The 26,960-nt window shown below is 34.1% G+C and overlaps 1 protein-coding gene across 4 annotated transcripts in view; it reads right to left on the reverse strand.

Moving 5' to 3' along the window:
• Window positions 1–8,855: 8,855 nt before the first annotated feature.
• Window positions 8,856–26,960, reverse strand: part of LOC142356569 (cilia- and flagella-associated protein 337-like) — a 72,988-nt gene continuing 54,883 nt past the window's right edge. For 3 of the 4 annotated variants that reach the window (XM_075408448.1, XM_075408444.1, XM_075408459.1), the window contains 9 exons: window positions 23,827–24,022; window positions 22,927–23,099; window positions 22,122–22,278; window positions 19,623–19,667; window positions 12,018–12,248; window positions 11,252–11,452; window positions 10,284–10,519; window positions 9,774–9,904; window positions 8,856–9,124 (listed from right to left, as the gene is read on the reverse strand). In XM_075408448.1, coding sequence (XP_075264563.1) covers window positions 8,893–9,124; window positions 9,774–9,904; window positions 10,284–10,519; window positions 11,252–11,452; window positions 12,018–12,248; window positions 19,623–19,667; window positions 22,122–22,278; window positions 22,927–23,099; window positions 23,827–24,022 — 1,602 coding nt within the window. In that variant the 3' untranslated portion in view covers window positions 8,856–8,892. The remainder of the gene's footprint in view (window positions 9,125–9,773; window positions 9,905–10,283; window positions 10,520–11,251; window positions 11,453–12,017; window positions 12,249–19,622; window positions 19,668–22,121; window positions 22,279–22,926; window positions 23,100–23,826; window positions 24,023–26,960) is intronic. The other variant, XM_075408453.1, reaches the window with a different exon arrangement.

Genomic DNA, 26,960 nt, shown 5'->3' on the forward strand with positions numbered 1-26,960 from the left:
TTCAGCTAATAAAAAAGACTTGTCTTTGAAATAAAATCACTGTCAGATGAAATCAAAAACTGAATAGCTGACACCAATTCATAATAATTTAGGCGATTATTTTGCGATTGTTTGGTTTAAATTGGAACCTAACATCCATCACCCACTTGCGATTTATGCATTGTAATGATCAGAAACCTTCAACAAATTGTATATCTCTCATTTTTATGACCAGCAGTAGACAACCTGATGCCGGTTTTGATTCTATTTTTGATTTTTGCATTAATTGCCAGGTGAAAAATGGCTTTCCATAATGCTCACGATCTTATTACAATTATTTATTATGAGATACAATACTTAATTTTAAAAATATCTAAGCTGTAAAGCGAATTCACTATTGTGCCCCAGCGCGTACAATTTAAACGAGTAATAATACTCAAAAATATAGAGAGCTCTCTTCACATGTTTTAAGACTGCAGTTGTACTCGTGTCCGTGGACAGCAGTGACAGTAAGGAAAACTAGTTCAAGATTATTTCAAAATTTGATTTATCACGATGCCTATCTTTGAGCAGGCGTGAAAAAGAGACTGCATTTTGTCACTATTGTCCACGCTCACGTTTAATTTGTCCACATTTTCACTCCTATGTCCACGCTTAAAGTATCTAGTTCCCACGATAGCTAAAAACGTGTCAATTGTAAGAAAATAAAACGAAGAAATAAATAAGAGGATATATGCAGAAAATCTAATAAAATATATCTATTGAGAGTTAGGAAAAAAATTGAGCAGTTTTGCAACTACCCAAGGCATTGATCTTGAGGAACGAATAAGACTCTCCATTACTTCTCCTGTAACAAATTTGAAAAAATCCAGCAAAATGTTTTCAAAATTATTTAAGAAATTTGTGAAACTTTTCTCACATCGTAATTCCCTAACGCTCATCCATAAAATTGAGTGAGTGACCTAACTCAAGGTTCTCTTGTCAATGTTGTTTGCAGAAAACGTATCGATTCTTCACGTTGAGATATGTTGATGTACAGAGAAAATATGACGCGGAATTGTCACTGTTGTTCAAAAAGACCCCAAATTGCCCAAATTTACAAAAGAAGTAGTTTGCAAGAGTTTTGTCGGTCAACTTAGAGAGTCAGAATTATAATCCCACATGACTTTTGCTCAAAACCTTTTTGACTTGTCTGTTTTTCATCCTGAAAGTTATAATCAATATCATTAAATGAAAGAGTGTCGAATTTATCAGGTGACTTTATTTGAGATTTTTCTCGAAATTTCTACTGCTGTTTACAAAATTGGCATCATGTGAAGTTGATATTGGTAAGTTTTATTAAAACTGCAACCATGCACTCTAATTCAACTATGTATTTCTTATTTCAAATTTGGTATTTGTAAGAATGCCATAACATCTATGTAAGTCTATAAATAACAGAAATTGAGTAAACATTTAAAAACGTGAAACAAAAAGGCGATGTAATTTTTTCTTCAATTCATCTTTTTATAATTCAAACGCAAAAAATAACTCTTCTTTGTATTTTTCTAAGCATTCTGACCAAAAATCTACTATCAAGCAATTGGTTTTTAATAGTTGCAATTTTGTCCTGTTTAAACATGTTCGGCTTCGCATTTTTTTCCACAATTTGTGTGGGTTCTCAATTTTCTGAAGATTTTATGTTTGCTTAGATTGTCTGTTGTCAGACTATTTAAACTTTCTTAGTTTAAAAAAAGTTGAGAAATTGCGAAAGTTCGAACGAAATTAAATGTGCTATTTTTCCAAAAGAGATTAAGATTTTTTGAACAAGCAATCCAATGAGTAAAAGGTATATCAATTGTGAGTGGACTATTGGGCAATGAAAATATATGTAGACAAATTGACAATGATCACAAACGGATTCGTCTTTTTTTGACAACGGACATTGATGTGGCTCCACGCCGCCAATTGTCTGCAAATAGGAATAAAAATTGCCTAAAATTTGAGTTGCTTTAACAGTTGTTGATAGCAATTTCGACGACGTAGGCAAGAGTAAAATTTAGTGTTGAAAGCTATTAACCCAAAATTGTCAAATCGTGTTACTCATCTTGGTTTAAAAACTATTGAGAGAAATTTTGATTCCTCTGTGAATACGAGTATGATGTTTGTATATTTTATTACATGAGCGAGTGCAATCGCTTCTAAGTTACTGCTTGTATAATACTCGTAACAAATTTCAATAGCACCAATTTGGCCAATGTGCTCATTTCCATTGTCAAGCTTTGAATTTTAAATTCATAAATTTTCTTGAATTTTGAGTTTTCCAAGGAGTTCTGGGGTTTTAAGTTTTGTGAACTTTAGCCTAATTTCTGGTTATTGTTCATATTTTTTGCTTAAATTTTGATCAATTTTCGCTAAAAACATGATAAAATTGTAAACAAAAGTCCCATTGATTTTACGTTTAATGATATTAGTGCGTTGGTGAATTTTTTTGAACCAACTGTTTCGGCTAGATTTTTGCTAAATATATGAAAATTCAGCATTTTCTAAATAAAAATGGCATCAAATATGCTTATTTGTCCCTCTTTGTCTGGTTTGACCGGTAGTGCAGACATAAAATTGCTTATCAGACATTAGCTATCTTTACGTCCGGTACATAAAAAAATGATCCGGAACTAACAATTTAGCGTCGTTTCCTAATTTAAACTGATATACATACATGCATATATATATGTATATATATATATATATATATATATATATATAAAAAAAATACATATATAAAAATTGCGTCATATCTGTTTGATATATACAATTTTTGTTTGCCCAAAAACCGATAGGCATTTGTTTAATGATTCAGAACAATTGCATTGGTTAACAGCAGTGCAGTAATAGGAGGCTGATTTCGGTCTCAATCAATGATTTCTGCATTAAAAATGACTCTGATTGTATTTTTGCGCTGTCCGTTTTTCAAAAAATTTTTTTGAATAAATTCTTTTATTCTTAGAATAAGCAAGTCTGTTTTCAATAAGAGGTTCAATTATTAATGGGTCCCATTTATATTTAAATGAGATCCAATGATTGTTCAGTGTGTTTCCCGAGTAAAGTTGTTGATTTTAATGGCTCCGACTATTTGTTCTCATACTTCTTTTTTTTTATTTCGCCAACAGTTGATGTTGTTTTTTTAATCTTACTGACGTGCCTAATTAATCAAAAGTCTGGCGCGTGATCTAAAAAATTTCTAAGACACTGTTTGGTTGTTTCAGTTCATACAGAGTGGTTTTTCGCCAATATAACTTAATGGGTATCAAATTTCGTAATCCAATTTCGTAATCATAAATTGACTTTTTGGTCAAACTGACCTTTTTGGAAAAATATGAAAAAAAAAATATTTTGATTTCAAGAACACTCAGGCTTAGAAAAAATAATTTTGTTCTAGATGTGGAATTTTTGCCTAAACAAATATTCGAATTGCAAAAGGGCACTGTACTTTTGAAAAAAATTTGATTTTTTGTTTTTTGGTTAGTTAGAGAGCAGAAAGATTTCAAATCTCAACTCAGTTGTTGACAACTCAAATTTATATGCAAATGAAAGCCCGTAATTCATCCTGATAATGTCAGACAAAATTTATACTTTTTTAGCTTCAACGCTGCTTAGTTGAAACTCTTCAAGAAAGTTTGTTCTTACTGTGTTCGTTGTTAGTCTTTAGACTTAGTTTCGTCATTGAAACCTCCAATTTGCTTCCTAGGCAGTAAAATGTCAATGTCAATCTACTTTTTAAGCCGAAAAATTTATGGTGCTTATGAAGTTTTACATTAGGAAATTCGTTTTAAAATTTTTTTTTTTGAAGATTCGCCAGGTTTGATCTTATTTCTTCCATTTTTTAGAATAATCTAAGCAAAGAGAGTTTTCATTCTTTTTGCTGTTTTGTCCGATTATAATATTAATGGCACATTGTTGACAAGTCAAAGAAAGCATTATCTGTAATGAAGGCGTAATGGATTCTGCTTAGCGATATCTAATATACACTTTTTGCGAATATATTATGATCTTTATAGGCTTTGACACCGTTTTCTCGCAAAAACCACTTGAAGGGTTGATTTTTGCCTGTATTTTTTTGTACTCGTTTAACTTTTTTGAATATGTTAGGTTATAATGGTTTTGTGTGAAATTGATTTAGTTAACAGCAGTGCAGTAATAGGAGGCTGATTTCTGTCTCAATCAATGATTTCTGCATTAAAAATGGTTCTGAATGTATTTTTGTGCTGTCCATTTTTCAAAAATTTTTTTTGAATATTCTTTTATTCATAGAATAAGCAAGTCTGTTTTCAATTAGAGTTTCAATTATAAATGGGTCCCATTTATAATTAAACGAGATCCAATGATTAATTAGTGTGTTTCCCGAGTAATTTTTTTCTTTTTTATTTCGCCATTAGTTGATGCTGTTTCTTTAATTCTACTGACGTGCCTAATTAATTAAATGATTGGTGCGCAATCTAAAAAGATTCTAAGAAATTTTTTAATTGTTTCAGTTCATACATAGTGGTTTTTCGCCAATATAACTCAATGAGTATACAATTTCGTCATCTGTTTGTTATATATTGACATTTTGGTCAAACTGCCTTTTTTGGAAAAATATGGAAATTTTTTTGATCTCAAGAACACTCAGCACTAGAAAAAGAAATTTTGGTCTAGATGTGGAATTTATGTCTAAACAAATATTCGAAATGCAAAAGGGCACTTTACTTTTGAAAAAAAATTGATTTTTTGTTTTTTGGTTAGTTAGAGAGCAGAAAGATTTCAAATCTCGACTCAGTTGTTGACAAGTCAAATTTATATGCAAATGAAAACCCGTTGTTAATCCTGATAACTTCAGACATAATTTATATTTTTTTAGCTTCAACGCTGCTTAGTTGAAACTCTTTAAGAAAGTTTGTTCTTGCTGTGTTCGTTGTTATTCTTTAGACTTAGTTGCGTCATTGAAACCTCCAATTCAATGTCAATCTCAAATGTCAATGTCAATCTACATTTTAAGTTGAAAAGTTTACGGTGCTGATGAATTTTTGCTTTAAGAAATTCGTTTTATAAAAAATTCTTTTTGAAGATTCGCCAGATTTGATCTTACTTCTTCCATTTTTTAGAATAGTCTAAGCAAAAAGAGTTTTCATTTTTATGCTGTTTTGTCCTATTATAGTATTAATGGCACACTGTTGAGAAGTCAAAAAAAGCATTACTGGTAATGAAGGCGTAATGGATTCTGCTTAGCGATATCTAATATACACTTTTTGCGAATATATTATGATCTTTATAGGCTTTGACACCGTTTTCTCGCAAAAATCACTTGACGTGTTGATTTTTGCCTGTATTTGTTTGTACTCGTTTAAATTTTTTGAAAATGTTAGGTTACAATGGTTTTGTGTGAAAATTTAAATGAAACCTTTGAACAATTTCAAATGATAGCTGATGTTTTTCATGGCGTTTTTAAATGTCTTCAAACATTATTCGTAGTTTTTAAGCCCATTTCTCGTTTTTTGTCTACCCATTCATTCCTCTCACTAAAAACAAGTTCCAATCCTTTGGTGCTTTCATTCAGTTCAATTGATTTGCTTTTTTTCTACCTACTGCTGTTTTGAGATTTTCATAGAATTTTCTTTAAAATTAGATAGACATTGAAGTTTGGTCGTAAGTAATGCTTGTTGTTTTATTTTATTTTGTTGTTTGTTTTCTTTGTTGCGATCTTTAATAACAAGTACTCTCTTTATGAGTTATTTTTTAACTGGTATAATGATTTGAGCTTATATTGATTTTTTAACTGGCTTATGAATTTTTTTTAACATTATATAAATTTTTGAAATTTTTCTTTCCGTCTTCAATTTTTAATTGAACAATTAAGTCAGAAACTGGTTGAGCGGGGTCTCATAACATTATTTGCCAGCACACATTGCTGAGTCTCCCTGTTTTTTATTTGCGAGATTATACTGGCCTATGTCAAGACTGCAGAACAGTACGTCTCTTTTAAAACAAACATTAGAGCTAAAAAACAATTTTTTGAATAATAATTTTAAGCGCATAAAATACGGTTTTTTTTGAATTATTTGTCTCACAACGAGTTAGGGTGGTTCAAATTTTTTTGAAATCACCCTAACTTCCTATTTTTTGTTCACATTTATCGTAAGTGGTGCTTAAAATTTTATCAATTATTGATGAAAGAATGATAACATTGTTAACACTAGTCCCATTGGTTTTAAATTTGATGATAGTAGTGAGTTGTTTTAGTCTTTGAACCAACTGTTTCGGCTACTTTTTGCCTAATTTTCTGAAAAAGTAACACTTTCATTAAAAAATTGCATCAAAACGCATATTTGGCCCGCTTTTGTCCAGTTTGACCGGTAGGGCAGAAACAAAACCTGCCAACACAATTTTCGATTACTCAGTCACGAGCTATTTTAATATCTACAATTAACACATTTGGGTTTTCTGGGGAAAATTGATGGTTTCTATGGCTCCGAAGAATTGTTTTCGTAAATTTTGTATGAATTCTTGACATTCGCAAGCAGTTGATATTCGTTTTGTTGTCTTTTGACTGTGTTTCATTCAACATATAAAAAAATACAGAGGAAACTATCTATTGATTTCAGTTGATATGTAATGATTTTTTGCCAATAAGTATCCAAAACTCATCCTTTTTTTGTATATTGTTTTTGGTCAAATTAGCTTTCTGGAATGATTTGGAATTTTTTTCGTTTAATAAAAATCAGCATAGGAAAAATTGTTTTCATTTTAGTTGTAGATTTTTACAGTCAAATAAATTTTTGGATTGCAAAGGGCCGCTTCACTTTTTAAAAGAAATTATCGGAACCTTTTGTTTTTCTTATGTTTGTTACAGACCAGAATGATTTTAAACCTCAACTCAATGGTTGACAAGTGAAATTTACTTGCAAATAAAAAAAATCAAAATATGTAAACGTTTCAGCCGAAAAATTTTGGTTTAGCTTCAACGCTGTTCGCGTGAAATTGTCTGAGTGATTTTTTCTTCCTTCTGTGCTTATTTTTTGTTTTGTAGTCTTTGAACTTAGTCTTTCCAACAGCATGCCCCATTGGCACTCTAAGTGGTATCATGTGAATCTATTTAATGTTGAAAGCTTATTGTGGTTATAATGTATGGTTTTTATAAAATTAATTAAAAACATTTGTGTCTTTTTAGATTAGCTAATTCTAATTTTTTTGCTATTTTTTAGCATAAACTTAACACAGATAGGTCTAATTGTCTTACAATTGAGTTAAAATGTAGTCTACAACCCTGTTTTATCAAAAATAATGGTTTTGTTGGCGTTGATACTACGAGTTTCCATAACTTCTTCTTTACTTTTGGAAGTTTTCCATTTTTGAGGCTCTTTTTGCTGTTTTTTCCGATGTTAACAATAATGGCACATTATTAACAAGTCACAAATTGCAATAATTGTATCCAAAGTGCGTTTGATTCTAACTGGAACTTTCAGTGAATAGATTATAATTTTATAGGCTTTGACACCATTTCCTCGCAAAATTAATTCCAAGACCTTTTGACTGTAGTGATTGTTGTACAAGTATGGCATTTGGAAAATGGCATGTCTCAATGGCTTTGTATTTGAAGGTACAAATAAAAATTGAACGATTTTAGTTGGTAGCTAATGGTTTCCATGGCTTTCTTATTTGCTTTCAAAAAGTAAACTTATTTCGTCTTCTTCTTTTTCGTCTACTAAATAATTACTTTCAAAGATAGTTCCTTAATCTTTTCTGATGCAATTCATTTCAATATTTTAGTTTAAGGTATCTTTGATGCTATTTTGAGGTTTTTTGAAAATTAGATAGACATTGAAATTTTGCTGTGATTCTTTTTTTTATTTGATTTTCTAGTTTGTCCTGTCTCTTATTCTCCTTAATGACAGGTACTAATGGCCCTCTAATGAGTTATTATTTATTTGGAATATTGATTTGAGCCCAAAGCGATTTTTTAAATGGCTACTGAAATTGTTGTGGAATTGTATATAAAGGTTTGAAATTTATATTTCTCTTTATTTGGTAGACGATTAAGTCAAAGGTATGGCCGAGTGGTGTCGTAACATTATGTGCAAACGCACTTTGCTGAGCTTCCTTGTATTTTTTGTGAACTCATACTTGGTTATGTCAAGATTACAGAACAGCAACTCTCATTTAAAAAGGACATTAAAGCTGAAAAATAAACTGAATCAGATGACAAAAGCTAGCATGAAATTAAAATAAAGTGAGCCAAAATTATCGGTCTTTTCGCAATTAATTCTATATTTTGAAGTCATTAGAAGTCATTGCCAGGTATGAATATAGGCACCTTACAGAATAAATTTACTTGCATTAGTGAATGCATTCCGTTTTGCAATCTTAATACATTGGAGGAGTTTAATACATTTCAAATCGGACTCCCATTATTCGTTAATTTTTGTGGCCTTCGAGTATTTTTTACCATATAAGGGAATGGAAAGTATATCTCTTATGTATTATGTACGTGAAACACGAGTGATAACTAAATCCGTTATCTTTAAAAAGGTAGCCCGCTTTTTCACCTCTACTTTTTTTACCCGCAATCATGTAACGCCGATTTTTTTCAAAGCTCCATCCCAATTTTACCCCAATTATATTTCTTTATTCAATTGGTAACAATTAACAATAAAAATTTGGAAAATATGTAGATTGATTAAAGAGTTTTGATAGTAAAAAATGATATAAGGGATATTTCGGGCTTGGGAAAGGGTTTTGGGGTGAATGTACGGGTTAAATGATATAGGGGTGAAATGATATGATGTTAAAAATATCGGGCGTTAAATGAATAAGGTGAAAATAATCAGAGCACCACCCACCCCCCCCCCCCCCACCCCCTTAAAACGCCATTTCAACCCTGGCAACGGTTTGTAAAGATGTTCATCCCTCCGAAGTAATAGAAGACGAAGTGACATTTGACAGTTTATTGAAAGGATCGTCTTTGCTCAGATTCTGCCAGTTGGGCAGGTTTAATTTCTCAGGGTCTTCTTCGATGTCAAAGTAGGTTAGCCCGATTGGTTTGTTCCCACTACCCGGGGAAGTGTGGCTGTGTTTATCGAGGGCACTGGCTGCGGCTGCTGCTAGAGGCTGCCGGTGTCGTTCGTGACGCAGTCTGAAAAAAATTGAACCGATTTGATTTTCTGGAAAAAAAAGTGAAACGATATGATTTTCTTCAATGATTTCACGCTGCATATTATTCATACGAGCACAAGCATTATTTCATACTACCTTGGTAGTTATTAACGATCAGGCAGTGAAAACGAAACTTAATCGATCTTGCAGGATTTTAGTTTTTAAACAAAATTTGGAATGCCTCATAGCATCTAAGGGGACAAAAAAGGAATAATAAGACGTCCAAAATTGTAAATATCTCAAGCGCCCTTTGCAAATTCATGTAATTTCTGCCGTGCAAAATTGCTGCATAACACAGTTTCGGTTTAACCTAACAACTTTATGAAAATTTCCATTCAACTTATTGCCTTGAGTTCCACCAGTTTATCTTATTTCAAAATTAAGTTCTTTCCTAAATATGTACAGAAATCTGACAAAAATTTTATCTTAATTTCCGAGAACAGCAAGTTTCCCATCGGAAAAAGTGGGAAAAGTATCTATAGCCAAGTTTGCCTCTGAGAAATGTTGGATTATTAAGTAGAGGTAAGATTTCCGGTATTATCTATATTTCTAGGATTTCCGGAAAACGATGCACCGGGCTCCCTGAGGCTACGAGACTATTAACAATAGCAATTAAGTCCGGTACATGCCTTTTGCCAGCCTTGTCAGGAGTGTGTCCAAGATCTCTCACAATATCCTCATCTGTCACAACGAAATTATGCGAATAGTCAACCACTGCAGCCGCACCCATTTTATTCTCCTTCTTACCCTCCGATGAAACCTGAAATAAAATGTTATCAGAAAAAATAATCCCAAAATACAGTACGTTTGTCTAATATTTTTTGTAAAAAACAAAAATAACACAAAATAACCGAGCGGAAACAATGTAGCTAACTGTTAAAAATTTTGAAATCAGAACTGAAATTGGTTAAAGATTTGACATAAGCAGGTTTTGAACGTAAAACAACCATAAGTCAAACATTACAAGGGTGCTCTACAATGTATTTTAAGATAAATTCACCCCCCCCCCCCCCTCCTCTGAGCCAACATCCCGACTAGGGTATGTATCGGTGTTAATTGCTCTTCACTAGCATTTACGAACACAGGTCTCATTTATTATCTGTTGTAGCCAGCAGTGAAATCAAAAGCAGAAAACCCACATTGTCTGTTTCGTCTTTTCCTTTTCCTCCTCCCTTTTTCCCTGCCTGCTGCTGCTGTTCCTGTTCCTCCATCAACACTTCCATGAATCCCTTCCTCTCCTCGAGTGGAATATCTGGATCCCTTCCCTCCACATCCACCACACTCTCCGGGTGGACTAACACGTCGTAAGGCACTCTGGGGTGGGCGAAGGAGGATGGACTGCTGATATCCCACAAATCACTCTGGCCGAAAGTGCCTAAGATCAGACAGACATTAGCACAAACCAGAGATCCCCGGGGTGAGGTGGTCGAAATATTATTTGACAATTTATTAAACCAATACCGCGATATATAAACGTTTTGTACTATACTTTTTGTCGCGTTATTCGTCTACAGCTTAATTGCACTATAGCTGTTTTGCAACACCATTTACAAGTTTAAATAGCACAATAAAACATTGCATTGTGCACTGAGCTTTGGTGTCTAGCAGTAAATTGTACATCTGCAAAAAAATGGAAACAGCATCATGAAAAAAAACTTTTAAAAAAGATAGCTAAGAATGGCATATGGCATTTTATGCAGCACATTAGATTGCTAATTCTCCTTTGCTCATTCGTTGTCACTGATTCCACTCAAGGCCTCTCGGCTTCCTTTCAATCCATTATTAACTCGAAACGTTGAAAAGAAGTAATTTCATAGAATCTATTCTGTTTCGAAATTATAGCCCCACTTAGTGGGGGGGGGGGGGGTATATTGGGAAAGGCCCGAAAAAGTATTATAGGTAAAGAGATAAAGAGATAATAGTATCCATCCCCCCCCCCCTCCCAGCTTATTGGGCATATAACTTTTACGTTCCCAGGCGCACTTGCTACTTTTTTACATAGTAGCGTACCATATAACAACACACAATATGCAATTGGGGGGGGGGTATTCAACACGGGAAGCCAGAACATAATAGATCAAATCCAGACAATAAACGGTATCCTTACCAACATACTCCCCAGCCATTGTCCACAACCTCACAGTGCAGTCAAGTGATGACGTCACAACCAGTTTACTCTGCTCCACCAGATTCATGCAAGTGACACTCTCCACGTGTGCTCTCCAGGTCACCTTAAGAGGGGCTGAAGATCCGGGGGCCTCTGGACCATTGAGGCAGAAGTCAAACACGTCGAACACCCGGATCGCACCTGGGGAGAAATTAACAGGTCAGATTGAAAAATGAACCCAATTGGCAAAAATTATTTGGGCTCAAAAATTCAATGTCTTTTGCTCATTTTTGGCTATTTTAATCCGGTTTCATCGATTTTGTTTTTACTGTTCTCATCAAATTTCGCATATTTTGGAGACATTCAGGAAGAGTGTTCTGTCATTTCATTTAGGGCCTATTTCCTACCATATTAGGGATCGGGGTAACCTCCCGAGAGGTCATTTTTTCCCGTGGGAACTATTTTTTGAAGGGGGATTTTCCCCGTCGGTCTTTTTTAATGTTTGCCAACTGAACCAAAAAATCGGCGAGCAAGAATAATGTTTTTTAAATCAAATAACTTCAATATATAACCAAAAGGTTATACACTTCTTACATTTTTTTTAAAATCTTACTAAAGTAAATTCATATTCATTCTCTGTGAATTTTAAAGCATGCATCACAAACATCAATTTCTATTTCAAAACCAATTTCTACAAAAAAAAAACAATTTCTTCTATAAAAATTAATTCCCATGATATTTCATTGCCTTGAAGAGTGCAACGTACCAAACGAGTCAGAAATGAACAACAATCTGTCATCAGTTGTCATTTCCATACATGTGATGTTGACTCCTGGTTTCGTGACTGCATTGAACCTGCCATACAACCTGCCACCTCTGTAGATGTTCCAGAAGTGAACCATCCCACGTGGCCCAGAACACACAAGACTGGCCGCATCTTTGGCCAGGTTCCGTTTCTGGATGAAGAGTAATTTGTTCACTGATGTGTCGCCATCCACTTGAACAAATTGTGCAAATCAGTAAAAATAAAACCAAATCTTATGGGGATCTTTTCCGTTTGTGCCCCCGTGGGTGCATTTTATTTACAACTCCTAAGCATGGGAACCATTTTTTTAGACGATGGTTTACTATGCAATGGCACGCGCTCTGTAACGGTGAAGCATTACATCGGGGGGGTATACACGGAGAAAATTCGTATATGAATACCCAGGTTGCCCGAACTTGGAAAACTTGGTAAGGCCGTAGTACGGCACCGTATAAGTCTTTGATCAAAACCGTACTAAGATCTTGTTAAGTTTTCTACGGGCCGTAGTAAGGCCGTACTAAGATTTCTAAGGTACCGTACTAAGGCCGTACCAAGATTAATAAGGTGCCGTACTACGGCCGTACCAAGATTAATAAGGTTTTTAAGGTCAAATAATAGCTGGAAAATTGTCGGAAAAGGCTCCAGTCAAGTTGAAAAACCGACTTTTTGAGACTTTTCCAGTATGTTCTGGGTGTGTTTCCCTCCTCCTTTCTCATCCGGGCTGGGTACCGGCTACGGCGGAGTTACAAACAAACAACTATAGGAGACTTTGAGAAGAGCACTAGGTAAAATACCAGGCTTGAATATACAAAAAAGGGGCAGCCATTTTTTTAAAATTAGAATTTAACGCAATGAAGCAATTGGTTATTTCACAGAAAAGTCCCAAGTTTGGACAGTCTATTGTAGCTGTTGCTGCTGTTGATTGATGCGGTTGACAAATACCAAAAGTGCAATCGAGATTAGCCAAATTTGATAGGGATCAATAAGCTGTACATTCAGGATTGAGTTATTGTATTCTTCCATTGGATCTTAAAACGAGTAATCAGGGTCAAGTAATTTTTCGACACCCAAGTTAGATGTACTGAACGCCGAATTTTTTTTTCAAAATCAGCTATTTTCAGGCTCTAAAGTATTTCTTACATTTCATCTTCTTCGTAATACAGATTTGAATCTGGTTTTATTGTAACTAACACCTCCTTTCTTTGACTACGTCAATTCCTGGACAATTCTGAAATCCATATGTTTGAAAAAGTAGAAAATGCGTCGAATTGTTGAGAATATGTCCAAACTGTTTTAAAAATGCGTTCAAAAAGACCATCTTTGATTTTAGCAAAGGAGCATTATCTTGTTGAAAAAGAAGGTCTTGAAAAAGCTATTTTTGTTCAAAATATTCTACAATTTTCCAGTTTTTTGATACCATTGACTTATTTGCAGATCTCACATGACAGTTTCCGTTCGTATGATTGTATTGTAACCCAAAAAATAAGTGACCCGAACTTGACTTTGTTGTTTTCTTTGTCGAAAGATCTCAATCTATTTCTTCGACCTTGCTACTTTTTTGGTAACGTTTTTAGGCATTCTGTGCAGAACTTAAATTTAAGTTGAGTTACTTTTAATTTTTAACCATATAATATGGACATTTCGAACCGCAACAGCCTGACAAGCAAAAAAAGAACAAACTTTTTAATATTTTTTTCTTGTTAAGTGGAGAAACTGAGAGTGAATCCTCGTTCAAATGTTCTCAATTTTCCGCTCCTCAAAATCAAAACAATTTCAGCAAAAATATCGTCTTCTGAATCTCTAACTAGGTCAACAGTGAGGCGACTCTGTCACCCAGAAGATCGATCAAATAAAATAATCCAAAGGTTTTAAATTGGTGAAGCAAGCGTTACTTTGTTACTATGATATTTCTCCTCTTCCACTGTTGTATGCTACTGCAAATTAGATTGTCTTGAAATAAGTGAAATCAAAATGGGGATCGTAATAAAACTCTAGTTAAATGGATAACAATTGTAGGCAAATTACTTGCAAAACAATGGAAAGGAAAAAATTGAGACAATTTGACAAGTTTTATTAGTAATTTAATTAAGAATAAAAACAATATCCACGGTTCACTTCCCAAAAGAACTAAATCAAAAACGCTCACAATATCCCAACTGGTCTTGCAATTACAAACTTTCAGATTTCAGTCTCACTTACAGTCTCTTTTCTGCTTTTCACACTATCTTTCAAAGTTTAGACCCACTAAACAAACTACTTTTTCTCGCTTGTGCAAAAACGTTTCCTTTGTCCAAACTTTTGAGTCCTGCCAAATTTCTCTAAAGTCTGCAAAAATTTCTCTGTCTCACTTCAATTTATACTCAACCAATTCGTTCATATTTTAAGCAAACAAACCTTAATCTCTTAAGTAAACATTGCAACTGACGGTTGATATCTGTCACATTCTGTAGGAAGGCGTTGTTTGCTATGCAAACAAACCAAAGCCAAGTTACCCTCTGTCATTCAACTGCTACCAACCATTGTTCAACTTTCTCCTTATCTTATTTAAACAACATTTGTACTCTTATGTAAAAAAAACCCACTTCGCTTTTTTCCATATATGCACTTGACATATCAATCAGTGTTTCCTTAGTAAGCACTGAACGCTGCTCTGTAAAGTTCTTATTCCTCTGTTTCCGATATCAAATTAACTAGCTGCAATCAATCCCTGTCAAAAATCATGTGTTGAATAATTAACTAAACTCAACCCTAAACTAGAAATCAATTGTAATTTCCAATTTTGAAACCATTTCATGCAATTCCCTGTAATTAAACATGCCGGTGAAACCAATTTTCCTAAAAGTCTAAAAAATTGACATCTAGGGCTCATCCAAAGGTCACCCGTCCAAAATGAGGGGTCAAGTTGATAAAGATAACTATTGTCACGGAAAGTCCTTCCATAGTTGCACCTACCCACAAAATTTTATTGCCTAACTCCCACTAGAACACGAACAATGACGGCTCTCACTTTTCATCGAGCTCCCGGATGAACCAAAAATTCCAAACTTAATAACACGCGAAATTGTGGTCGAAAAGTCTTCGGGTAATTTTTTTAGTAAATATAGGGTGCCATCCACTTGCCTGCCAAACTTCATGACCAAGGGATCACTCATTGCGAGTCGTTAGCAGTATAAATATTTTTACCGAGTCGTGTCAAACAAAATCCGAAAAATCTTAATTCGGGAAAGTGACCGGGTGGGTAATTTTCGTCACTAACTGTCCTGGGTTATCGTATTTTTACCATATCAAAACTCATTTGTGGGCCAGAAATCAGTATTGTTTTGATGTTCGGCTTTCGTGTCGTCCCGCAACAGTGGCGTGCGGTCAGAGTCTGGGGTAGAAAATATCACCAATCCAAAGCCCTTGAAATGTTACAGTAATCCTTCAAAAAAATTATAGGGCCACTACCAGTACTCCACGAGCGATTCAAATTTTACGTTCCGCAGCACGGGCGTGCCATTTTACACCCTAAACCTTTCCCAAGATCATGCAAAACCTTATATCAAACGTGTTTGACATTACGACTGATTATTCCTATTATTTCTGACTCATAGAGTCATTTTTTACAGTAAAATCTCTAAAAACCTTCAAATCACACTACTTCTGGTGTTAATAACTAGAGAGTGGGTTGTCTGAATGGCCTGAATTTTATACGCGCAATAGAGAACCATTGGAGGTTCCTCCTGTCATTGATTGGTTATCAACCAACATTTCCCTCGCATCCCGGGGGGGGGGGGGTCGGACAAATTCGGTCCTCAGGGTATTTCCAAAAACTGATAAATTTCCTTTACTTATTTCAAAAATGCAAATAAACTTCTCTCACAACTTTCTAAACCATTCCCATGATTACGGAATACATTACTGATCAAGTAAACAAAACTACGACTTGTTTATACCGTTATTTCATCCGTAGATATCAAATTTTTACTCAAAAAATCAAAAACCTTTGAATAACATCAATTCCGGTGCTAATAACTTAGATCGAAAAAGTGTAACTGGCCACCGATCCCTATTATACGTGGACAATCATTAGGTGAACATCCCCACATTTTTTCAGTGTCCAATGATGAATATAACTTAGAGACTTGAGGGGTACCATGTTTTTGGCTGCCTATTACTTTGCAAATTCGAAATGGCATTTTTCCTTTCAAATTGAGATCTTAATTTTGTTCAAAGTATCTAGTTCTTTTCAAATGTTTGCTCTCTAGTTTTCTTCTAAATTTAAATCAATCATTTCGACTTTGGCCTGAATTTGCTTTAATTGTACCTAACACCTCCTTTCTTTTACTACGTCAATTCCCCAACAATTTTAAAACCCATTTGTTTGAAAAAATAGAAAATGCATCGAATTGTTGAGAATATATACAAACTGTTTTAAAAATGCGCTCAAACGGACCATCTTTGATTGTAGCAAGGAAGCATTATCATTTTGAAAAAGAAGGTCTTGAAAAAGCTATTTTTGTTCAAAATGTTCCGAAGTTTTTCAGCATTTTGATGTCATTGACTTGTGTGAAGATCTAACAAGACAGTTTACCTTCGTATGATTGTATTGTAACCCAAAAAATAAGTGATCCGAACTTGACTTTTATGTTTTCTTTGTCGAAAGATCTCAATCTATTTCTTCGAACTTGCTACTTTTTTGTTAACGTTTTTAGGCATTCTGTGTAGAACTTAAATTTAAGTTGAGTTACTTTCAATTTTTAACCATATAATATGGGCATTTTGAACCGCAACAGCGTGACAAGCAATAAAAGAACAAACTTTTTAATATTTTTCTTGTTAAGTGGAGAAACTGCGATTGAAACCTCGTTCAAATGTTCTCAATTTTCCGCTCCTCAAAATCAAAACAATTTCAGCAAAAAATATCGTCTTCTGATTTTGTAACTAGGCCAACAGTGAGGCGACTCTGTCACCCAGAAGATCGATCAAATAAAATAAACTAAAAGTTTTAAATTGGTGAAGCGAGCGTTACTTTGCTACTCTGATATTTCTCCTCTTCCACTGTTGTATGCTACTGCAAATTAGATTGTCTTGAAATAAGTTATTTCAAAAGGGGGCTCGTAAAACCAATTCTAGTTATATGGATAACAATTGTAGGCAAATTACTTGCAAAACAATGGAAAGGAAAAACTTGAGACAATTTGACAATATATAATAGTAATTTAATTAATAATAAAAACAATATCCACGGTTCACTTCCCAAAGGAACTAAATCAAAAACGCTCACAGTATCCCAACTGGTCTTCCAATTACAAACTTCCAGATTTCAGTCTCAATCTGAGTCTCTTCTCTGGTTTTACACTATCTTTCAAAGTTTAGTCTCACTAAACAGACTGCTTTTTCTCGCTTGTGCAAAAATGTCTCCTTTGTCCAAACTTATGAATTCTCCCAAAATTCCTCTGTGTCACTTCAATTTATACTCAACCAATACGCTCTTATCTTAAGCAAACAAACCTCAATCTCTTAAGTAAACATTGCAACTTACAATTAAAATCTCTCACATTCTGTAGGAGGGCGTTGATTGCTATGCAAACAAACCAAAGTCAAGTTACCCTCTGTCATTCAACTGCTACCAGCTATTGTTCAACTTTCTCCTTATCTTATTTAAACAACATTTGTACTCTTATGTAAAAAAACGCACTTCGCTTTATCTCATATATGCACTTGACATATCAATCAGTGTTTGCTTAGTAAGCATTGAACGCTGCTCTGTAAAGTTCTTATTCCTCTGTTTCCGATATCAAATTAACTAGCTGCAATCAATCCCTGTCAAAAACCATGTGTTGAATAAATAACTTAACTCAACCCTGAAACAGAAATCAATTGTAATTTCCAATTTTGAAACCATTTCATGCAATTCCCTGTAATTAAACATGCCGATGAATCCAATTTTCCTAAAAGTCTAAAAAATTGACATTTAGGGGTCATCCAAATGTCACCCGTCCAAAATGAGGGATCAAGTTGATAAAGATAACTATTGTCACAAATACAACTTTGCTAAGTAAACGAAGTATATCGGCAGCTCAATATGCTTTTGTTCATTAATTTGTTTGTTTAAGATATATCACTCAACTCCCCTCTCTTGCGCCTTCGAAATAATCCCCCTTTAAGAAAGTACGCTTATTTCAATCAATAAATTAAGTTATCTAAGATGGCCTGAATTATCTAACTTACTGGCAGTATCTGCGTATGATAATTTCCTGCATTCTACAAAAAATAACGCTTAGAGATTACAAATTGTGCTCTACATAGCTTTCTGCTACCATAGTTTATTATGCCACAGTTAAACAGGAGTAGAGCACGAAAATTTAAAAATATTTCAAACTCACTGGCTGGCTATATCTACAAAACAGGATAAAACCAAACTGGTCCCAGAAACGATCAAACATATCATGCGACTAAGGCCCCGCTAATCATATGAAGCATTTGAAGAATCAATTATGCAGATTTTGCAGTGCGCTCTTGTAGCAAAATAACAATTTTGATCTTGCTGTGAAGACAAAAATGATATGTTTGATATTAAATCGTTTTTACAGTTTTGGCTCTTGTTATCAAGATGGAAGCTATCGCTTGTTGATCTTAATATTGAGAAAAAATATATTTTGTTAACTTGCAATTAAAACAAAGTAAATGTTAGAATTAAAATTAATCTTGAAAATAGCAGAAATCTCCCTTTAAAAAGCCTGTACAGTATATTTATTCAAAAACGATGTCCTAACTATTAGTAGTTATAATTTGATTGAAGAGAGCTAAAGTGTCGAGCGCAAGACTTGAAAAGAGACGCGATAATGTTGTGCCATAATTAGCAGCAGCATTAAACAAAAGTATCAACAAATAGTGCTTGTCACAAATTAACGGGAAAGTTGCAACTGAGAAATTGTTGGCTTGTTCTTGCTGACCACCAACATTCATGTCCGCATTGATACCCATTTAAGTTAGCATATTTGAATTGAAAAATTTGTGCTCATTTGAATTGTTCGCATTTTACTGTACTGAACTAAAACGCTTTGAATCATCGCAAAGCGTTAAATTGGAACGGTTGCATGATGCATGCAAGCAAGTTGAAACATCGGATCGTTTCCATTTGCACCCCCCAGACGCATGTGCCATATTTTTACATAATGATTTACTATGTAATGGCACGTGCTCTGTATCTGGGGGGAGCATAAAGAACTGGGGGCACAACGGAAAAGATTCAAAAAATCTTATAAGAATCTGGCAATCAAATTTGTGCCAGTATGAATGCACTTGCAAGACTTTCAGTTCATGCCCTCAAGTTGTTCAACTCAACAATTATCTTGAGTTTTAAGCATAGGGTGTGTTGTGTGACTTGCCAGTAAGTGTTAAAGGGGCCAAGTTGAACGTATGCCATAAAGTGGTGTATAAAATTAATTTATAACTTGTGCGCATTTGCAGTTCGCATTAGTTCATTATCCATAACTTAAAATTTTTGGCCGTCAACTTTTTTAATGAGCAGCCGAAAGCAGAAGGCGAGAAGCAGCCAACGATAAGTAAGTTAAACTGAACCTTTTGTGACTTCATAGGGATGTTCGTTTTTGCTTGATGAATCGCCTGACAAAGATAAAAAACATTAAAATTAGTTACAGATTTCCTGGTCAAAGTTTTCAATTATGGAAAATAGTCTTGACTATTTGACATCATGAACAAAACCAGTTTAGTCTCTCCGGAGTTATGGAATGAACTCATTGACATGGCCATAAATTTTTTCTGCAAAATTTTTAATTCTGTTAAAGCATACACTCAAATGAAGTAAGCTGTGATTATAAATTGGAGCTTGAAAAGAAAGCTCAGTTCAAGAGAGCATATTAATACTCTCGCAGTGTTGACCCGCTCACTCAATGCAGAACACAGGATTGCAATGAATCAAAAGATTTTGGGGTTCAAACCCCTAAAAGTTTCTATGTTGGCTCTCACTATAATGGCAATGACATAGAATCATACCAAGCGGGTTGTCGTATAATAAACTCTAAGAAGTTACCGTTAACTAAATAAATCTTGGTTATCATCAAGTTTTTAAAGTGAATTTAAAACAGTATCATTGGTCAGTTGCAAATAGCGATTTTCCGGGAACGAATCCAATTCTGGGACATCATAAGTTAGTCTTCAAAGCTATTTATGAATTAAAAGATAAAAACGAATCTTTAAGTTCCCCCACTCATAGCAATAAGTTTTTTTAATTGTATTTTTTCTAAAACATAGGAAAATTTTAAATTGGTTCAAAAGCGACATTATGTTAAACACAAACTCCGCATTGGTGCTGTGATTTTCTACAGCGCAAAAAAAATAATCAAAAAAACCTCAAATTCGTAGAATTTTTATCCGGTTTCTTTCTTAAAATTTTCTGTTCTTTTACAACTCTTTTTCACTGTTGGTTAATTAAAAAAACTAAACCAACATCTTTATCGGACAGTTCTGGAGCGAAAACTAAAAAAACTGACGTCTTTTGCTCAAAATCAAGGTTCCAATGGCAGGCACATTTTTGCAAAAAAAAATTAGTATGCAGAGTTGAAGCCGATCAAATACACAAAAATGTTTATGCTAAAAGTTTCTCTTTAACCGGAAAAGTTGTATATAGTCAAAAAATTTTAAGAGATAAGATACTCTTGAAACTGTGCAAAATATTTGTCTGTTAGGGAAACGAATTCTGCAAAATGGAACCAGCTTCCATTGTGAACAGAAGCTGGGGAAATTGTGTTCAGATCACCGATAATTTCATTTTCGTCGTATGTTTACCATTTCGCTGGCAAAAAATCTACCAAATAAAGTTTTGCTTCAAAAGTTTTTCTGCAATTTTTTGCTAATTTTCTTATAATTTTTGCTCAAAAAGCGTCCAGACTACTGGAAGTTTTCAGTCGCTGTTTCTGCTAACTGTTCAAAAATCATGTAATCAACTAATTATAAAAGCTTTAAAGTTGTGTTGAATGTTCAAACCGAAAACTATTTTTTATCTAAAGAAAACTGCCAGTCCTTGATTTGTCTCAAATATTAAAGTCCTATTGAGGAAAGAAAAAATATCACTTTTTTATACTATACTATTCTTCAGCATCAAAAGAATTTTCAAAATTTTCGGATGTGAAGGCATGTCATCTAATCTTTTGCAATTGATTTCAAATGGAATTTGGTCGTACTGTTGTGTTAAAATATATTGATCCGTTTTTTGCATTCATTAAAATAATTTTCCCTTAATAATATAGCTGTGCTAAGCAAAACTGATTCCGAAAATGTTCTTCAAAATTATTCTTCGTCTGTTTTTTTCTTCACGCCAATAATGATTATGTGGATTTGGCCGAATTAGTATAGCATTTAGGCCATTCTTTAAAGTTTTGATGAAAAGTTGGTAGCTACTCATTTGAAGTAAGCAGAATTCAGGGCGTTTTTCTCATAAAAGGTTTCTACAATTAAATTGCCCATGCGCTAAGATTTTACGAATCTAAACCTCATGTTCCTGTTTAAACTGGGCTAGAATCCGTAAAACAGTTGAGAAGGTGGCTGTGTACAATAATTTTGCATCCTTATTTAGTTCTTATCTTCTTACCAATTAATTCTTCTTGTTTGTCCATTTTTGACTTTTTGACATAATTTTAGCTAATATTCCAGACACCATCTATATCACCAATTTTTTTTTCTATTTTGTTTTTTTTGCATATATAATATATCACAGATGCCCGCCAAATGCGCTGTCGTTAAATTACTGAAGCATTTCAAATAATAATCATACACAAGTTATAATGAGGCTCTAATCAATCGTAGAAAACGTCCTTATAATAAAATATTGCGAAAATTTCAATTCCTTAGTTAGACATCTCTTTAAAAGATCTTAGTTAATCGCAAAATTCTCATTATTCAACTGCAAAATTCTCGTCGCAAATTATGAACAAATCAAATTGTCATTTGAGACAGACTTTGAAATTGTAACCCACACAATCAGTTTTCAATGTTACCCTATAGTCTCAAAAAAACACAAATCCGTTTGATAGTTAAAACGAATACTCATACTTCACATACATGATATTTCCTCGTATCCCTCAACGGGGGGTGACATCATGTGTGCGAGAGTGCGGCCAGATATCATGTTCCAGATGATGACCATGCCATCGTAGCCAGAGGTGGCGAGGAGATTGGGTCTGCTCATTGTTACACACAAAATGTCCTCTTTGTGACCCTAGAAGAAAATAGTACCGTCGCGAATTTGATAGCAAGCTAAGAATTTTTTGTAAAGACAAGATCGCTCTTGCTGTTACAATTGTGATTTTTGATAGTGAAAGTGGTCAAAGATTGATAGAAAATCTTCTAGCCCTGTCACATACTGCGAAGGCCTATGTTTAAAACAATTTTACATTTGTGACATTGGAGATAATGCATTTGAAATAAAATGTGTTTTTAGAGCTAAAAATTTGTATTTAAGAAGTGTATTCTCAACAATAACCAAAAAAAATTTCGAAGACCTGAAAGCCATATTCTCATTAACTATAAATATTAAAAATTTTCTGAAACATTTAATTTTGATAGTTGTGCTTGAGAAATTGAATATCATAGAAAAAAAACTCAAGCTAAACTTTCTGCTGAAGCTATTGTCAACATTTGACAAACTGACAAAAATAGTCAGTCAAATAAAGTTGCAACGCTAGCGAACGTTTCAAAGGTCAAAGTTCAAATTTAAAACATTCAGATATCAAGCAAAACACTACCCATTTGCATGCCCCGAGCTTTTCGAACGTTCGCTTGCGTTGCAACTTTATGGGACTTACTATATCAATATTTTCAGGAAAAATTTTCGCGCTTTTAGAAGCGGCACAGTTTGTTGACTCACTTTAGTTTTGTCATCGGGCCAGGGGTCCTCTGGTGCAGTTTCAGCTCTGTAGTCGTCCCCTGTTGAGTCTAGAAATAGGTTGATCCTCCTATCCCAACCCACGGCTATCACCTTCTTAGTCTTGTTTATGTTCACATAGATACAACTGTTAACTTCTTTCGGCTCACGCGGCACTGAAACACAGTGCACTTTGAATTAGTTAGAATATGAATTTTGGATAATCCACGGATCTGAAAGAAAATTAACGAAATGATGAAAATGGTCACCGATGTGTAAGTTTGAAATTAGCACGTTTCTTTTTACGCTTGATTTTAGACTTTTAAACATAAACAAGGTACACAAAAACTGCAAAAGATTTTGGCAAAAATACCTGAGGCTGTTTCTTATGCCCAGAGAACCGTTTTCTATGCAAAAATTGGTCGTGATAATTTGTTCGGTTGTGATAGTTTCATATCAAGTCCCACGGGCCGCTGAGGCATGGCCAAACGCACTATGCAGCTCGTTAAAACGTCAAGTAAGGATTTATTTACATGGGGGTTTATTTCCTATGTAAAAGTAAATGGGGGTCTTTTTCCGTGGTTTTTTTTTCCGGAACCGGACAAAAATTTATAGAATAGTCTTACATTACTGGGATCTATTCTGTGTATTTGATCCCCTCTACCCCCCCGTCCTGTCTATAACCCCAACCCCGGACTTGTTTTTGATCTCTATTGCAAATGATGTGTTGTTATAGAGGACGTTACCATGTTAAAATTATAACGTTGTCCTTATTGCTGTAAAAATAAAATTGTTGAAATGCAATTCTTTTAAGATCTTTTAAGATCTTGTAAAATCTTCTAAGAAGAAGATGCGTATATCGATAGGGTTAGGGACCCAGAAAAGCAGACACGAAGAGATCACCTAATTTCTTGAGGCAGTTTCCGTTGTTGTAGTTCCAAATCTTGAGAATTCCATCTCTCCCTCCTGTTATGAGTCGTCTACAAGTCTCGTCAAACGTCATACAAGTTATGGCCACGGGTCCTATTTCAGGGTGACTGTGAGCACGTGAAAATTCAAACAGTTGCTGACCAGTTTTGAAGTCCCACACTTTCACTATCTGTGGAATAGATTTCGCACTAAGTTATACTATATTTGGCTCAGCTCTCCATGACTGGCTGGATTGGGAAAATAAGATTAGGTTTCTGAGGTCACTGAGATCAGAGAAGTGCTCGCAAAGACCTAAGCTTTAGTTGTTTTTTACATGTTCTAATGCTGTTTGTTGCAATTAAGGTGCATCTAATTTTTGAGGCAGAAACAATATGCCTACTATTTTATAATTTTTCTAAAGCGTTTTTCTGTAGTTTCAAATAATTTCGTTTTGAAAACGTCAAAACATTGATTCGCCACATTTTTCTCCTAACCAAAAGAATCTATTCTGTTAGCGCTTTTTCCAAACTTACAAAAATTTTGCAAAGGAAACCATTTACAAGTAAAATTTGGGTTTTCACGGAGTCATTAGGCACAAATTTTTTTCCTTTACCTTTTATCTGTTAAGATATTGCAAAAGATTGTTGAAACTTGTAAAAACACCTCTGTGTACTATGCCATCGTAAAGTTGACAAAAAGGCTCGGTAAAGTGCATTCACACACATATTTTCCGACCTGCTTCATCCATATTTTTAAACTTAACGGTCTACCAAAAGAATACAAAATAAAAAGTTTCAAAACATTCACAAACCGACCAAAAACAATTGGTGTTTGAATTTAAAGAAATGGTTATAAACTCAATCCACAAACCGAACTAAAAACTGTTAAAGTAGAGCGTCGATTAGAGCTGTCATTAATGAAACTACAAGACAACACGAATAGCAAAACAACGCAAAACTCAAAGCAAAGCAAAGCATTAATTGCAACAAAAACTCATTTTCTAATGTGAGGCTAGCTTTAGCTTAATTGAAGGGGTGTGAGGTTAGCGCAGGGGTTGTTGCAACGGGGGGGGGCGTTTGTTGTGGGGGGGGGGGTGGAGGTCAACCACTAAGAACAACCATTCGCACCATAAGTATAAGTCTCCAAAACAATTTCTGTAAATCGCACATTTGGCGACTAATGAGCTGAAAGGCTCTTTAAACCCTTAATTCTCACTGTGCGCTAACTTTTTATCTCGTTTTTGAGAATAAAAAGTCAAATGGTTCAGACAAAAAATCGATCAAGCAAAAAAATTGCATAAAAATGGACCAACATGGCTCATATAACTGCTACAAACTTCGTTTGAGAGCAATTAAAAAATTTTGAATCCCTAAAACTGCCAGCTATCAACTGAATAGATTACCTAGTTTTTTTTTACATCCATGAGAAAAATGAAAAACCAAAACCTCAATCGTATTTGCGAGAAACCATTTTCGAAGCCATTAAAATCATAAGATATTCAATGAAGTCAATTTGATCTGTATTGCAAGGCCATAGAGGCCAGTTTTTCGTTTCTTAATGTCACAAGACACCACAGAAGAACAGCAAACATAAGCAAAATTCCGAAAAGAACACATTTTTTTGAAAATGTAGAATCCAAGTCATAGAATCATTAGGTACAACGCAAAAGCGCTAATCACATTAACAGCTGTTTCCGTAAAAAGAGCATAAAATCTGACAATATTGGTGACTAAACTGCAAAACGATACAAAAATAAGTTTATAAAAACCAAACACTGAAAATTCAATGATATTTATGAAAAAAAGAATTGTAAGTCATAAGAGCCGCTACATATCTACAGAAAGCATTAGACAAGTTTATCTTTAATTCTCTAGGATATCAATTGGAGTTATGATTATTGAAACTAAGTGATGGGACAACGAAAAATCAACCTAATCCAGGCAGAACTCAAGATTTCATTAAAATTTTAATAGGGAATTCATTAGAGAACACAAGAAAAGCAGAGTCAAAGTCATAAAAACAAGAAGTTGTTCTCTCAAACTATAAATTATGTTGATTGAGATTCACCCAGAATTAATTGCGTTCTGTCAATAATTTAACTTTAATGTGAAAACCGACTTGTTTCTGATTCAATAAAAAATAGAAAAAACGTGAAGAGCTGCAATACAGACCGAATCCTTTCATTCGTAAAAATCAACAATAAAAACGAAACTAGCCTTGCTTTAGGAGCGCGTCTTCTAAAAATACGTAATGGCTATAAATTGACAAAATATCGCAATTTGAACAATAATGACGCCAAAAATAAGCAAACTTATGCCAAATGTTTAATTGAATATTAATCTACAAAGCGAGAACCATCCCGCAAAAATAGTTTTCGGAAACTGTATATATGTTGTTATCAAAATTTCATCTGCCTGTGAATCTTGTTTTGAATAGCACATGGAACAAGCAATCACTTATATATTTTCACGAGCAAAACAACTAATATAAAATCAAAAACTCAAAATTAATAATTCTTAACAAATAAAACCTAGACAAGAGAAAAACACATGGTTCAGTCCATTTCAAATCCAAAGCAACAAGATAGCAAAATATTATTTAAAACTTGAAAAGAACATAATCTACCGGAGAATTTTAAGAAAACTGAAAGAGAGTTAAACTTCGTATAAAAAACCAATACGAAAAAACTTTTCACGCACCAAAAGTTTAATCAAAATAATTTAGTACTCTAAAATAAAGCCACTAAAACTCAGAGGTTTCAACAACTTCAATTTGAAAATTCTTTTGCCCGTTTCTTTCCGAGTAGTTTCGGGTAAAAATTTCATTTTAATTAAGTATTTCAAAACTTGAGAAGCCCAAGAAGAATTGGTTGTAGACTGAAAATATATTGCAGCAGACGAAATTATGTTTTGTGAATGTTTGTTCTGTGTCTCCTCTCTGAAGCTGCAATTTTATTTTAGTGTCATTACAATTGAAGTTGTAATTCAGTGTCAGTTACTATAACAAGACGAAGTCGGGTAGTAGAAAACAATTTGATATAGATTGGTCTACTTCACGACCAGAAACAAAAAAAACATAGCAGGACAAGTCCTGAAATACAATTCACATAATTGTATTGATTTGACGGG

This window comes from Convolutriloba macropyga, chromosome 2 (assembly GCF_964194025.1).
Source record: "Convolutriloba macropyga chromosome 2, txConMacr16.3, whole genome shotgun sequence".
In the NCBI taxonomy this organism is placed as follows: Eukaryota; Metazoa; Xenacoelomorpha; order Acoela; family Convolutidae; genus Convolutriloba; species Convolutriloba macropyga.